Source organism: Haemorhous mexicanus, chromosome 21 (genome assembly GCF_027477595.1).
Source record: "Haemorhous mexicanus isolate bHaeMex1 chromosome 21, bHaeMex1.pri, whole genome shotgun sequence".
NCBI classification, from domain to species: domain Eukaryota; kingdom Metazoa; phylum Chordata; class Aves; order Passeriformes; family Fringillidae; genus Haemorhous; species Haemorhous mexicanus.
The window spans coordinates 9,558,233-9,573,332 of NC_082361.1; the positions used below are offsets into that span (position 1 = coordinate 9,558,233).

Here is a 15,100-nt window from a genome sequence, read left to right on the forward strand (position 1 = left end):
TTGTGTTTACCTCAGCCCCGCTGCCTGGGGCAGTTTCGAGGTTGCAGCGGTGCCGTTGCACAGCTCGCCTGGGACGGGCACGGAGCCCTCCTGTTATTTCTGGGCAGCAGGGATGGAAGGGAAAGCAGAGCAGCCTGACACATCACAGCCAGGCCCACGCTACCTGTGGTCCCTGTGGCTTGGGGCTGGGCTGAACTCTGAGCCTGGCCCCGGCCACGCCTTTCTGCTCTTTTTAAAGGTTGTAGAAGCAGCCGGTTTGCTGCTGCGCTGCTTCCTCTTCGGGGAGAGGAGAACACTCTTCATGTCTTGGCGTGAGCTGCTGCCCCCCTGGCTGGTGATCCTAGCGGGACTGACGGGCATCGTGCTGCTCTGTGTCTCCACCAAAGATGTGCCCCTGGCCCCACTCAGGACCAAGGTAAGGGCTCTCCAAGGGGGGAGACAGCCAGCTAAGCTGGGCTGGTTTGTTGCTTTTGACATTATTTTATTATTGAGCTGCTTACAAACCGAGGAGGGAACTGGGACAAGACTGTCAGGACAGGTTGGCATCTTTTAACATGCTCTAGGTTTTCAAACCAGAAACAAGCCCAACCCTTTGATTGGCCAGGGAATACAGGCTGGATATGGTCCATGGATCAGTGGAGATGCTTAGGACAGGCTGAGGGGAGACAGCCCATGGCAGGAGCTGTCCCAGAGCAACAAGGAACCAGTGGTGTCAGTGCAGGGAAGTGCTAGGTCCCTCTCAAACGTCAGTAGGAATGTGCCCCTGAACTGCTGTTTCTGTCCTAAAAACAAATTGGCTATCACGCCTTCTTCTCTTTGGTCCTACCTTGATTTCAATCAAAGAGCCAGTGGGCTCCTCGCAGCTGGGTCGGGTCTGGGGGGATTAATGCCCACCTGCTCTGTCTCTTAATGCTCCCGTTGCTGAGTTCAGTGGCACACCATGGTTTCACCCAACAGAAGGAGGCTATCCTGCATGTTTAGAGATAGCACCCCTCCTCCATGTTCCTCTTAAAACCAAAAGTGGATTTAAACCCCCTTATTGCTCCTTGTTCTGTCCTTTCCTCGTGTTGAGCTGGGCATAAATGTGGTGATCCCTCCCCTTCTCCCTTGCGCTCCCAGCAGCAGCCTCTAATTTTCTGAGGGAGGAAAAAAAACCCATGTTTCTCCACCAATGCCATTCCTTTCTTCCTCTTCTGCAGCAGCCAACATGTCCCTGCTAGAAATCCGAGCTGTCACTGGTGTGGGAGGGTGCCAGCAGGCTCGGGCAGGGAGTTCCAGTTCCTTCCGCATTGCTGCTCCAGCCCAGCCCCGCCAGCCCCTGGCCTGGGTGTCAGGACTGGTGCAACTGGGAGCTCCAGGAGGGCAGCAGGCAGCCAGCCTCACTGAGAGGCTGCAGCCAGCTCAGTCTGGTGCTGAAACCCTTCTGGTGGCATTAACATCAACCTCTCAGGAGGTTTCTCCTCCCACTCGTCACAGCTCTATTTGTGTGTGAGATCCAGCTCCGACCACACACTACCATGCAGCTCATGAGTTTCCTTCCTGGCTGGGTAGGAGATATCCCAAACTGGGGTCATGTAATAGGAGCAGAGGAGCCCTAAGCTAGCTCTGGGGCTATTTTGGGTGTGGGGACATCCAGAGGTGTGCTGCAGGGTAGTCCAGTGGCTCACTTGCTCATCCCCATATACTGGGAGCAGCAAGGCTGGGTCAGCAGCAAACAGACAAACACTGGGGACAAAGAGACAGAGAGACCTTGGCTTGGGCAATAGCAGAGCTGCCAGGGGACAAGGGGCTGAACTGCTCATGTCCACTGCTGCTGCTCTTCCTGCCAAGACATCATCTCTGTCTCTGAGGGCTGCTGTGCTGTACAGTGTCTGTGCTGGTTGCTGCAGCTCCCACAGCTCTGCACACATCAGGGCAAACCTAGCCTGTGTCACTCCATCACTGCAGTGGGACATCAAAGAGACACAGGAGTCCTGGGCTCCTGTGACAAGCGAGCCCTCCAATCCCTGCACAAAAGCTTGAGCAAACCAATCAGCAGTTTGAGACCCAGAATCAGTGGAGAACTCATACAGTGCCATCTCCCACTGCTTTAGGACCTGTTTTTCCTGAGCTCCAGGTGGCTCAGCTCTCAGGGGAAGCCCTCTGCCTGGTTTCAGGAGCAGCTCCAGCACATGCCACTGTAGGGCTGATGTATTTCTGGGCGTTTCTCCACTCCTGCTGTTCCTCATATATATTCAGAAATGCAGATGGTTCCCTGCAAATCCTCATAATCTTCTGGCTTCGCCTGCTCTTTGAATGTAACAAGCAAACTCAAACACTGCAGTGCAGGCCCAGGGGTCACCCAGAATACCTGTATGTGCTGGGCAACCCTACAATACCAGTCAGCATGCATTCAGTAGAATGTTCTGGGGTTTTTCCAGTATGGCATTGTTCTGGATGCTGGCCCATCCCGCACCATCCTCTTCATCTACCAGTGGACAACCACCAAGGCAAACAAGACTGGGGTGATCAGAGGATGCAGTTCCTGTCCTGTGCAAGGTAAGGTGCCCATTTCCTGCTCAGTGGTCTGTGAGACTGCCATGGGATGGATGGAAAAACAGAGACCTGTGCATGGACCAGTGCCATAAATTCCTTGGCTCCTGCACCACCCAGCTGTGCACAGAAATGGTGAAGCACAAGTTGCTTATTTTCAGCATGGCTCTTCTCCACTGGGCAGATTTAGGCACACACAGCTGGACATCAGGCACTTGGCAGTAGCAGTGTCAGGATTTTGGGGCTGCTGCAGGCAGGGAAGCATGCAGAGAAGATGTGGCTTGTCCTCATGCCCACATAGATCAGTGGTAGAGCCAAGGTTGCTGGACCTTCTCACCCAGGAGAGGCAGTGAACAGCAATGGAGACAAATCTGACTGCAGGATGAGTCCTAGTATCTTCTGCCTCCTCCTGACTGTGTCCTGGGCAGTGAGTGGGGCAGCTCCAGGACAACAGAGCTGAAAAGACTCCAATCCCCTATATGGCATTTGATAGCACAAGTATGAGTTCACCTTGCCTTTAGGTGTCCCATTTCAGAGAATTTGGGGGTTTTCCTCACAAATTTGAATCAGTTTGGCCCTGCCAATGCCAGCTGAGAGGGTTTCATGCATTAATGCATGGGGTTTTCCTTCCCTATCTCCTAATCTTGCTTTGATGTTAAAGCCTGGTTGTAGTGGGATGGGAAGGACTGAGCCCTCAGTAGCAGTGTACTGTGGGAGGGCAGCTGCACAGCAAGCAGGGAACAGGGTTTGTGCCCTTGCAGGCTGTAAACTACACAAATCACACACAGAAGGTGCAAGAAGGGCTCCTTGAAACCTTGTTTGTGTCCCTCATTCAGTGGCTAGGTTAAGCAGCAGCTCTGTGAGGCAGTTTGCTGCCAGCAGCAGCACAAGAGGCCCAGGCAGGTCTGGATCCCAGGTGTGAGTGGCCCTGCCTGCATGGCAGCACAGCCACAGAGAGCAAAGCACCTGCTGAGGGAATCAGGAGAATGGAGAAGGGAGACTCCTCCTGGGTAGTAGTTCAAAACCAACATTTAATACCCCACTGACTTGCTGGAAAAATGAGTCAAGGCTGGCACACAGCTTCCCTCTGCAGAGCCCTGGCTTCCTCTAGGGCAGGGGTGTCTTGCTTGCCAGCAGGGGCTCGGTGGCTGGAGGACAGAGGTGACACATCAGCCTCTGTGTGTCCTTTGCTTATTTCTATAGCAACTAAAGCCACATTTCTTCCTCTGTGGGCTGAGACAGCCTCAGCTGTTGCAGCAGTCATGTGGCTGGTATAGATGTCTCAGCTGCAGAGCTAAGGTAGTCTTAGTGTAATTTGGGATTTCAATGCACATTTTGGTCCCAGTTCCATATTTTAGCAGGATGAATACCTGGAAGACCTTCTTCATTCCACCTGTGACAGGTTCTGTCTTAACCATGTCCTAGGATAGCAATCTCTGGGGTAACAGCTCTCACAGTTCTCCCATAACTTCCCTTGAAATTCCATTCTGTTCCTCAGGTCCAGGAGTCTCCAGCTACTCAGATTCTCCTCAGAAAGCTGGGAAGAGTTTGGAGCCATGTTTGAACTGGGCCCAGAAGGAGATCCCAGCAGAGCAGCACAGCCAAACCCCCCTGTACTTGGGAGCCACTGCCAGCATGAGGCAGCTGAAGTGAGTGAATGTTGCAAACCCACACCCAGGGATCAGCACACATCACGGGATCATTCTGCAACAGGCATCTCACCCTGGCTGCTCTGCAGGGTGAGCCATCCCTAATGTGCTAGCCAGGTAAACCTTCCTCAGGCCCTGAGGAGAGGAGCATGGCATGGCTGTGTCTCCATGTGTCGCCCCAGGCAGCCATGAGGATGACAGTCCTGCAAGTGCTGCCAGGCTGGCAGTGTCTCCTTCACAATTACACTTTCACAATTAGTGCTTGGGGAAACACCCATCAGTCTGGAAGCTCAAGTGGTTTCAGTTTGTGTGACAGCCCACGTGGGCTGCAGGAGTGCTTCTTGTCAGCACACTGGAAATGGTGGTGGGGAGGTTCCCCTTATCACACACTCTTGTGGACCCTCTTCTCAGTCACCACATTACTGGGACATTTACCTCCTTTTAGACACTGGGGAAAAGTAAGGTCTGGAGGGGACCAGGCCAGTGGGATAGGGCCGAGGATTTCCTCAGTGACAGAGGGTACTAAGGTCTTAAACTCTTAAACAGTGGCACAATTGTTCAAATCAGCCCTCTGCTGATCTTGCCCCCGGTGCCATGTGAGGGGAGAGGGAAGCAGCAGCAGGCATGGGATTGTCACTGTGTCTCTGGGCTACTACCCAAGTAGGGAGCACAGCAGAAGCTCTGCAGTGTGCCCCCACTGCAGGCAGCTCCTGGTATGGTCCTGTAACATCAAATGTGCCTTCTTTTTCTTTTGTGTTTAGCCTCACCCATCCCATCCTCTCTGACAGTCTCCTTGCAGCTCTGACTGGCACCCTGAAGTCATCCCCCTTCAGATTTCAAGGGGCACAGATCCTGTCCAGCCCAGAGGAAGAAGCATTCAATTGGGTTGCTGTTAACTACATCCTGGAGAACTTCTTCAAGGTAAAGGATGATTCTCCCTGGGGCACACAGAGCTGGGCTAAGCAGCTCCTGTTAAGAGACAGCCACAGAGACAAGTGGTGGGATGGGTGAACCCCTCTACTTAAAACAATGCTTCAGCACAACTTCCACTGCCTTTCAGAGGAGGCAGCTTAGATCCAGCACCAGCTGGTTGAGATGAGGAGGTGAGACCCTGGCACAGGGTGCCCAGAGCAGCTGTGGCTGCTCCATCCCCCCATCCCATGAAGTGTCCAAAGCCACGTTGGACAGAGCTTGGAGCAGCCTGGGATAGTGGAGGGTGTCCCTGCCCATTGCAGGGGGTTGGAATGAAGTGAGCTTTAATATTCCTCCCAGCCCAAACCATTCTGTGGTTCCATGGTCATAACTAGGCTGAAGAACCAAATCTTTGCTCTGGCCTTCCATGAACACATCCATGCAGTTGCCCTATCAGACATGGGGCTTCCTGGCCAGCACATCCAGGATGCTCATGTGGATGACGTTACATAGCCTGGCCATGGGGCATCACCAAGAACTCCACTGCAGCTGTAGCTCAGTGCCTCTGTCAAACAGGAGTTGCTGTTTGTGCTGTGGGATTCCCACAGAAGTCCAGCTGGCCCATGGGGAGTCTTATGGATGGTAGAGAAGCAGATTCTGCTGCTGCCAAAGCAAAACCTCTCTCAATGAGACACCAGGGAGGCCTGCTGTGTATTTAGAAGGCACTTGTTAAACAAAAAGAAAATCATTTCAGTTTTCCTGTTTCACCCATAACTTCTCAAGCCAAAGGGTCTCAGAAACAACTCAGAGGGCAAGAGAAAGGTGGGTTAGAGTGACATATTCCTCATCAGGGATGTGAAAAGCAGCTCTGATAACCAGAAGCAAGCACACGCTGGTTAGGGAATTGTCAGACCTGTTGACAGCCTCCTCCAGCACGGCACAGAGTGTTTACCCCATGTAAAGTCTCCTGCCTGTGCTACAAACTTCAGCATTGCCAAAGTCAGTTCTGCAGGACTGCAGGAGATGATACCACAGGGTTCTTCTGACAGAAGGATCACTTTAGTATCAGGGCAGCACTTGAAACCTGTATCTGCCCTCTTGGAAACATCCCTGCCACTCCCCACCACCCTCTCCACCGTTCCCTTCCTCTGCCTGCTGGGACCACTGCCTAGTGCAGCCAGCCAGGCTGGGCAGCCCTGCTTGTCCCCACAGGCTGTGGGAAGGCTCTGTGCAGGTGGCAGTGTCTGTACACTGGCTCCTCTGTTCCCTCCAAAGCCATTGGTTCAGCATTCATGTCCTGTGGGCAAAAAAGTGTTGAGCTGTGGGCACCATCGAGCTGCTTTCTCTCTCTGTGCACTAATGCTGCCACTTGGCTGTGACTGAGATGCAGAAGTCTTAAGGACTGACCTCTCTTGTTCTTTTTGGGTCAGTATGACTGGCAAGGACAGTTGGTCCCCTCCAGGAAGGGGATGGCAGGAGTCCTGTCTGTGGGAAGAACCTCAGCAATGCTCACTTCCGAGCTGGAAAAAGAGAAGCAGGCCCCAGAGGAGGGAGTGAGGCTGCAGCTCTATGGGAAGACACACAGGGTACACACCCACCAGTGCCCCTGCCACAGCATGGAGCAGCTCCGCAGCAGGCTGCTCTCTGTGCTCATCCAGGTGAGTGGGAGTGTGAGTGTGAGTGTGAGTGTCTATTCTCTGTGCTCATCCAGGTGAGTGGGAGTGTGAGTGTGAGTGTCTATTCTCTGTGCTCATCCAGGTGAGTGGGAGTGTCTGCTCTCTCTGCCCATCCAGGTGAGTGTGAGTGCCTGCTCTCTCTGCTCATCCAGGTGAGTGTGAGTGCCTGTTCTCTCTGCTCATCCAGGTGAGTGGGAGTGTCTATTCTCTGTGCTCATCCAGGTGAGTGTGAGTGTCTGCTCTCTCTGCTCATCCAGGTGAGTGTGAGTGCCTGCTCTCTCTGCTCATCCAGGTGAGTGTGAGTGCCTGCTCTCTGTACTCATCCAGGTGAATGTCTGCTCAGGGGCACAACACCACCAAATGGCAGCTGCACAAGGTGTGGAAATGGGCAAAGTGTCGATCACTTTACAGTCAATCCCTCTTTTAGTAGAGGCTGTTTGTATATATTAAAAAAAAACAGTGCATTTGTAAAACTTTCCCTCCAAGCGGACACACCAATTCAAGGGCTTCCTACTTACAGGTTCTATTTGGCTCCTATTTAACACACACAAGCAAAAAATTGCTCTTCAGAGGTGCCAACATCACCTTCAGGGTGAGAAGAGACAAGGCTTGCCTTGGCTCCCAGGAACTGCTCCTCCATCCTAGAATGGGAGAACCCAGGAACCAACTGGGACCTTCCATTTGGGGTGTTCCTTTGCTGACTTTAACCCTGAAGCATCTTTAAAAGAGGAATATTTCATTTTGAAAACATGCCAGTGTTTTGGTTCTTCCAAACTTTATTTCACTTGGGGAATGGGGCGGAGGAAAAGAGTGGTGTAGGATGGTACAAACTCAAGAATCACTGTAGTCCTCATCAAAACTGTGTTTTTCAGGAATTAACTGCTCCTTGCCCATTCACTTTCCTCCCTATAAACCCCACTTGCTCTTATTTAAGACCTGAATGTCACACACTGGACACCAGCTTTACCACAGTTAGAGTGCTAAATTTCTAGAGATAAGAACCACTGATTCTTGTGGGGCAGAACCATCTGGAAGGCAGATCAGAACAGCCTCCTTCTTGCAACTGGAAAGAGCACAGGATGCATGAAATGTTATTTGTGCTCTAAGGGAAGGTGGTAGGGCTGGGACTCATCACCTCTCAGCAGGTCCAGTCACTGGCTCTGAGCTCAGCAGGAGCTAGGACCTGTCTGGGCCTCGTGGTTGACTCAATGCCATAAGATTTGGCAAAGCTTTCACAGCCTGTGGTGCCTGGGGAGAGCTGTTCCTAACCATGTTACATTCTGTCTTCCTCTGTGAAGCCCTGGGATGCCACTGTCCTGTCTTGCTGCCTCTGTCCTTGTTTTATTCTGCCTCCAGGATCAGAGAAGTGCTAAAACCGTGTCCAATCCCTGCTGGCCCCTCACCTACTCCCAGGAGGTGCAGTGGCAATCGGTGCATGCTGGGCCTTGTGCTGCCAGTGATGACACACAGGACATCCCTGGCCCCAAGGAGGTCTTCAACATCACGGGCTCCAGCAATCTCACAGCCTGCATGAACCTCGTGCAAAGCCTGCTCAACTCTTCCTCTTCCTGCAGCTTCTTCAAGCATTCCCTCAGCAGTGGTCTCAAGCCCCTTCAGACCAGGCTTCTGGTGAGTTCTCATTTACACTGGGGTAAGCAAATGGCATGAGGAACCCATGAAATGGGACCACTTTGACCATTAATCAGTACAGTGAGAATACATCCAGACCATGACACTCCTGCCCTCTCCCCCTCATTGCCACACAGCTGTTCAAACATGGACCACGGGCTTCCCACAGGGACTGTGGGGGAGCTTTTTTCATCAGTGTCTCCTCAGTGTCTGCTGCTGAGACCAACTCTAGGGCTCCATGGAGCCAGCAGGGATGGGACAGTCAGGAGCTGTGTGCTGAGCAGGTCCTCCCACAGCAGGTCTGTGGTAAAGCTGGAGATCCTCTACCCCCCTCTTACAAACTTCTGCTCATGCTGCACCACCACAAGCACCCTTCTACCTGAGAACCTGAGCTTAGTGGCCAAAGTCATTGGACTAAGTCAGGAGCAGTTCAAGATCCTAGGACAAGCTGAGGGCATTTCCAGGGAGGGTAACTGGAAATTTCCCCAGCTCCTGAGTCTCCTATGGACATGGTGCCGAGGAGCATTGGGATCACCTCCCAGTCCTCAGCACTGGTGAGGTTACACCATGAATATTGTGCTCAGTTTTGGGCCCCTTGCTGCAAGAAGGACATTGAGGGGCAGGAGCATGCCCAGGGAAGGGGTTGGATCCCCAGGAGAGGCTGAGGGAGCTGGGAAGGGGCTCAGCCTGGAGAAAAGGAGGCTCAGGGGGCTCTTGTGGCTCTGCACAACTCCTGACAGGAGGGGACAGATGGGGGGGGGGGTCAGGCTGTGCTCCCAGGGAACAGGGACAGGAGGAGAGGGAACAGTCTCAAGCTGTGCTAGAAGAGGTTTAGACTGGATATTAGGGAAAATTCCTTCACCAAAAGGATTGTCAAGCCCTGGCATGAGCTGCCCAGGGCAGTGGTGGAATCACCATCCCTGGAGGGATTTAAAAGCTGTGTAGGATGTGGCACTTGGGGACATTGTTTAGTGGTGGGTTTGGCAGTGCTGGATTAATGGTTGAACTTGATTTGAGACATCTGCTGCAACCAATGTGATTTTTTTATTCTATGACCAGTCTACTTATCCAGCTAGGGCCAGAAAGGCTGCTGGATGCACACTGGGAACAGACCTGTTTCCATCTCCAGACAGCAACAGCTCTGCTCATGTCTCTTGAGCCCTTCCAAGGCACTGGAACCAACCCTGCACACCAAGGGCACCCTGGCAATGCTCAGCCACTACCCCTCACTTCCCTAGGGCAGTTTCTGGTGTGCAGTGCAAGGACACAGGGCATAGTTCCACCTGATGATTATTTCTGCTGCTGTTGCAGGTGGTTTCTGAGGCCATGGACTTCCTGAGAGGAGCTGCACCTTCTCCTGACTTGGGTCAGGCTGTCCAGAGGCTGTGTGGGATGTCTGTCAAAGAGGTAACTGTGGAGTAACTTGGTGTGCAGGGAGGGTGGGAAGCAAGGAAGAGTTTGCTGCAAAAGCCCTCAGGGGTCAGACTGTCAGAGCTGTAACTTACTGGCTCCCTCAGGGAAAAATTTGGATTTGTCTGGATTTTGTGGGTTTTGGTTTTTTGTGGGGCTTTTTTTTTTTTTTTAATTTGAGGAAACAGGCTCCACTTATTTTTCTCTCAAATCCCAGCTGCTGCTGGTAACACCTGGCCCTAATTAAATGAAAAGCCACAAATACCTTTTAGAGTATTTTAAGGAGTAAACAGGAAGTTTGTGTACTCACTCCTGCACATCACCTTGGTCTTTCTGTTATCCTTCTGTCCTTAAGTGCAAGGGACACTCAGACTCCAGGGTTGCTCCCATTTCACCTGGGCCTACGGAGCCCAAGCCAGAGGGACTTTGTCACTTCTTTCCCTGAGTTGGTGTTTATGAGATCACCCTCATTTGCATTTACACTGATGGAGCATTCAAATGGGGCAATTTCTCCAGCTTTGTTAATGAGCCATAAGCAGTCCCCTAAAGCATTCTCTTCCAGAAGGAGGAGAAAGATCCCAATGTTCTAGCTGGGAGAAAGGCTGCAGCATCAGCTGAACCTCATTAGAGAGCAGGGAATCAATCCTACCAAGCAACTCACCAGCAGGGCAACCTGGCTGTCAGTCCTGCTGCTCTTGGATCTGGCTTAGGAAGATGGAAGCAAAGTAAGAGATGACATGGATTTCTACCCCACAGCCCAGTGAGTGCAGGAAATGTGGTTTCAGTCTGCACAGGACACAAATCCCTCCTCCAGTCCCATAGTGAGTTTCAGAACAGCAAAGGAGATGCTGTAGCAGGTCTGAAATTCAGCTATTGAGTATTTACTTCTTTTCTTTTTCTCCCCCATCTTTTTGTTTTGTTTTGTTCTGGAAATGGCACCAGCTGATGAGGGAGTCCCAGGCAAGCCTGGATACACTTGTTGATTATTGCACTGTGTCTGCATTCATCTTCCATCTCAGTACAAGAGGATACACACTTGACTTTGACTGGCCTGCTTGGACTGCATTCCAGAAGGTCAGTTCCTACAGCACAGTGCTCCCAGTGACCAGGAGGGCTAGTCCCAGCACAGCCAGCCTGTTCCCACACTGACAGGCCCTAACCAGCTGGGCTTCTCCAGCAGGGCAGTTTTGTAAAATGGATTCACAGTTGTGATAAACAAGAAAACCAGCCAGAGATGACACTTGTCCTCTCTGAAAAACACATGGGTCAAAAATCTTCTCTGGATCAGCACTATCTTTAGAAATCTGTGTTGACAGGGAAGGAAGCACAGCTTGATCTCCACTGAATGCTAAGGACAAACTGCTGGTAACATTTCCTGAGCCAAAAGGTGCTTCCCTACCTTTTTGCAACCACCTTTATACTCATGAGGGTTGATAAATACCTCACCATCATAGAATCCTAGACTGGTTTTGGATTGGAAGGAATCTTAAAGCTCTTCTCATTCCACCCCTGCCTTGGCCAGGGACACCTTCCACTATCTCCAAGCCCCATCCAACCTGGCCTTGGACACTTCCAGGGATGCAGGGGTAGCCACAGCTTCTCTGGACAACCTGTGCAAGGCCTCATCACCCTCCCAGAGAAGTATTTCTTCCTAATACCTAATAATCTAACCTAATCTCTAATAAGGTCTGAAATTGCTCCAGGACCGGGAGGCCCTAAGGACAGGGGGATTTGATTCAGGTCATTCCCTTCACAAAAGAAAAGAAAGACTGTTCCCAGACCTCTTCCCAACTGACAATCACAGCCATGGTCCCACTGAGCAGGGCCAAGTAGTGACCATCAGAAAAGGCAAGCTAATGAGGTAGGTCGAGGACCCCCAGGGAGCCCAGCCTGGAAAGACAGAGACAAGAAACCTAAACCATAAGTCTGAGGTTCAGCCAGGGCCAGAGAGACAACTATCCACAATGCAGACTTATAATCCACTAGAAAAACCCGTCAGTAAGCAGAGAACAGCACTCCCCTACAGCACAGCCCAGGAGAGAGGGGGCTGCCCAGGCCAGAGCTTACATGGAGTGCCAGTGCCCATGGGCAGAGGTGTGGGTGGAAGTGCCATTAAGGCCTGTTGGTGTACTCAGGGCACTCAGAGTGGGACAGTTCCCCATTGCAAGCCAAATCCTTGGATCAGTCTCAGATAATACATACAAAGCCTTGGGCCCATGCACAGGAACACAACTGGGGTCCAGGCCATCTCCTTTTCTTCTGACCTCTCCTTTTTATTTCAATAGATGGGTGACAGATCATCTGGCTGGACTCTTGGGTACCTGCTGAGTCTGACCAGCACCATCCCCCAGGACAGCCCAAGCTTCCTCAAGGGCATCGAGCCAGGGGTCTGGTCCTTGCTCCTGATCCTCTTCGTGGTGCTGCTCATGGGCTCCTTCCTGCGCATCTCATACCGAGTGATGGCCAAGGAGAGCAGCTCCAGCCACAGGAACAGCAGCGTTTTCGATGACTGATGGCTTTCTGTGACTCAGGACTCTTGTCAGAGCACAGTTAACAGGGTCCAGATGGAAATCACAGAGGTGTAAGTCACTGGAGGATGCAGTGATTTTCCTGCAGGGCTCCCAGCAACTTGCTGGTACTTGCACTGCTGTACTTTGAGACAATGGATCCTGCTCCACAGGAAGTCTGTGATTCCTGGTGGATGGCAAGCTATACATTCTCCAAACAAGAACAGCCTGCATGGCTCTTCCTTGGGTTACAGCTGGGATTACTCATGTCAGACATGAAATGATGCCTCTGAGCAGCCAGGCCCTGAGCTGTTGTGAAGCTAATACTGTATAATCCTGTCAGATCAGAAGAGGTGGTGTCTGAAAAATGTGCTCTGTCCTCTTCTGTGGCCTCTCAAGAGATGATACCTGCAGTATTGCCATTAGTGAAGACTGAAGGGGCATTAAAACACAGCCAGAATGTAAGAGCCAACTGCTTCCATGCTCTAGGGAAAATGCAGGTATTTTCTGCCTGGTCTGTCTGTGCCTTCATGTCAGTGATGATGGCCACGTGTCCCTTCCAATGAACGCTCCTTGCTGACCAGGAATCCTTCAAAACCAGTCCTTCTTAGTCTTGGCCTCTACAAAATGTGCAGAGGATCAAAGGAGCAACAAAGGGCACAGATGCACAGCTGAATTTTTGTCTCTCAGCTGAGTCACGGCCACACAGGGTTAAAATTGCCAATTTAAACTCTTTAGCAAGGACTCAAATGAACACATTTAATTTCACATTTGCTAAAGCTGGGCTCATGCTGGGCTGAGGCTCACCTGTTTGTTCATTTGCACTGACCTGTTTCTCTTGCTGACTCTGAAAGTGTCTCAGCTGACACTGCCCTTTAGACCAGAGCAGACTCAGGAACAGAAGCTTTCCTAATTGTCACTTTCATATTTCACCATGACCAGAGTTACTTTATGATCTAATAATCAGGATTCCCCTGGGACCTGGCAGTCATTCCAGCTCATCTGGTCTGTTCTGCACGTCTGAAAGATGAGGTGCTGTACAAATTCTGAGTTACTGTGAAGAAAAGGGATCGATTCACAAGCACTGTCCTTTGACTAAGGCATTTAGAGCTCTCTTCACAACTGCTTCAGAGACTTAAAACACACAGACTGTCAAGAGCCTCAGGGATGAGTGTCTCCAAGGCTTTTCAGACCACTTTAAACAGAAATGTAAATGCTCACAGATGCAGTGGTGAACCTTGCAGGATTTTTAAAGCTACCATGGCACCTAAATCCTTTCAAATCTGATTATTCGTCCCTTGTGCTCCCAACTGATAACACAGGACATGCACACCCCATAATATTGGGGTATTCATGCATTTTCAGGTTAATGAAGATTTGGAACCTGCCAGTCAAGTTTAGAGGGCTGTGGAAACAGACTTAAGCTTCATATTCATTTCTTTGAGTTGCACGTTAGATATTTTTAATTGTATCATGTCATTAAAGATGTTTTAATAGACTGTCTGTGTTTTTCTTGGCAAGAGATCAAAGCAGGGGGGTTATTGTGAACACAGAGTGTTTCAGGGAGCAGGACGGGAGTGCTGCTGCTGCCTCTACTCGAGAGCTGTTTTGCTGTGTACTTTTGGGGTACACAATGAGAACCCCTGAAGGCACTTTCTTTCCAGTGAAAGAAAAAGATTTCAGATAACCTGACTGCTGGTATTTAGCTGAAGAGAGACATGCCTACACCTTTTGATGTGTTCTTTGCTCAAACCATCTGAAGAAGGTAGGAGGCATCCAGGCAAGGTGACATAGAAAAAATAAAGAGGTTATCATGGAGTCAGCAATATCAGGGAAATTCCTGAGACTTCATTCATCCTGCACCTGGAAATGCAATACTTTAACAGGGCTCTGGCTCAGTGACCTGACAGCATAGGGGTGAGCTCTGGGATTCCTGGCTCAGATTTGGAACCTGCTGAGGAAGAATCCCACCACTGTCAGAAATGGAAATATGCCAGGGAGATGCCAGGAACTCCTGGACTCCGGGTGCTCTGGCCTGTCAGTCACTGCACCTTCTTGAATTGGAATAGAACACAGGGTCCAAGAGAAAAGGATGTCAGCTGGACCTTCCCCAAACTCTTGTTTAGAAGCTTTGGGACTTCCACACAGATAATTAAGTAATTAGGCAGTGAGCTCAGCGTGGCCTCCTGACACTTCACTTTTGCCTTGCACATGCCACTGAATTAAATCCCTGCCCCTTGAGCCACCCTGACAATGAACACTGCTCTGCCATGCATAAACCACAACCACTTCTTTTTCTGACAGATAAAAATATTTAGAGATGTTTTTACTGCATGATAAGATAGATTGGGATTTTTAAACTGGTGTTTTGGTTATAAAAAAAGGTATAAAATAACAAAATGGGGAACCCATGAGAAGAATGGAGATTAATACTGGTAACATATTCCTTCCTCCCAGCTCTCTATAGAACAGCTTGTTCATGTCAGCCCCACAATAAGCTTGTAGAATAAATTCCCAGATTGCCTGGACAGCCGAAATCTACTTAAAAGGAGATTCTAGATGAACTCACTCACTTTGAAACAAAGATGCTTGCAGGCTTTTGGTTACAATTCAACAGTGGAAATGATAAATAATGAGGATTTTCTAACTGTCTGTAAATTCTTTATGTTTATATACAGGGCCCTCACTTCCCACTCAGGCTGAACCATGGCAGAGATCTTCTGGCAGATAATAAAGTCTGCTCATGTGCAACTGCAGGTCTGCTGCTGTCAGCAAATACCAATAA

General features: G+C 50.5%; 1 protein-coding gene across 2 annotated transcripts; it reads left to right on the top strand.

Moving 5' to 3' along the window:
* Nucleotides 1-97: 97 nt before the first annotated feature.
* LOC132337061 (ectonucleoside triphosphate diphosphohydrolase 2-like) lies at nucleotides 98-13,814 on the top strand. Of its 2 annotated transcripts, none has more exons than XM_059865180.1 (9): nucleotides 98-415; nucleotides 2,421-2,538; nucleotides 4,031-4,181; nucleotides 4,943-5,102; nucleotides 6,524-6,751; nucleotides 8,126-8,398; nucleotides 9,710-9,805; nucleotides 10,751-10,882; nucleotides 12,094-13,814. In XM_059865180.1, exons 1-9 carry the CDS (start codon nucleotides 113-115, stop codon nucleotides 12,319-12,321), a joined length of 1,689 nt encoding a protein of 562 aa, XP_059721163.1. In that variant the 5' UTR covers nucleotides 98-112; the 3' UTR covers nucleotides 12,322-13,814. The 2 variants fall into 2 exon arrangements, with proteins under 2 accessions (XP_059721163.1, XP_059721164.1); XM_059865181.1 differs by having other exon boundaries at nucleotides 4,970-5,102.
* Nucleotides 13,815-15,100: the final 1,286 nt, after the last annotated feature.

Bases quoted from the DNA above. Each gene is read 5' to 3' on its own strand.
- LOC132337061 (XM_059865180.1), top strand. From the start codon at position 113: ATGGAAGGGAAAGCAGAGCAGCCTGACACATCACAGCCAGGCCCACGC. The intron at 416-2,420 runs GTAAGGGCTCTC...GGGTTTTTCCAG, and splicing joins TGGCCCCACTCAGGACCAAG to TATGGCATTGTTCTGGATGC. The intron at 5,103-6,523 runs GTAAAGGATGAT...TTTTTGGGTCAG, and splicing joins TCCTGGAGAACTTCTTCAAG to TATGACTGGCAAGGACAGTT.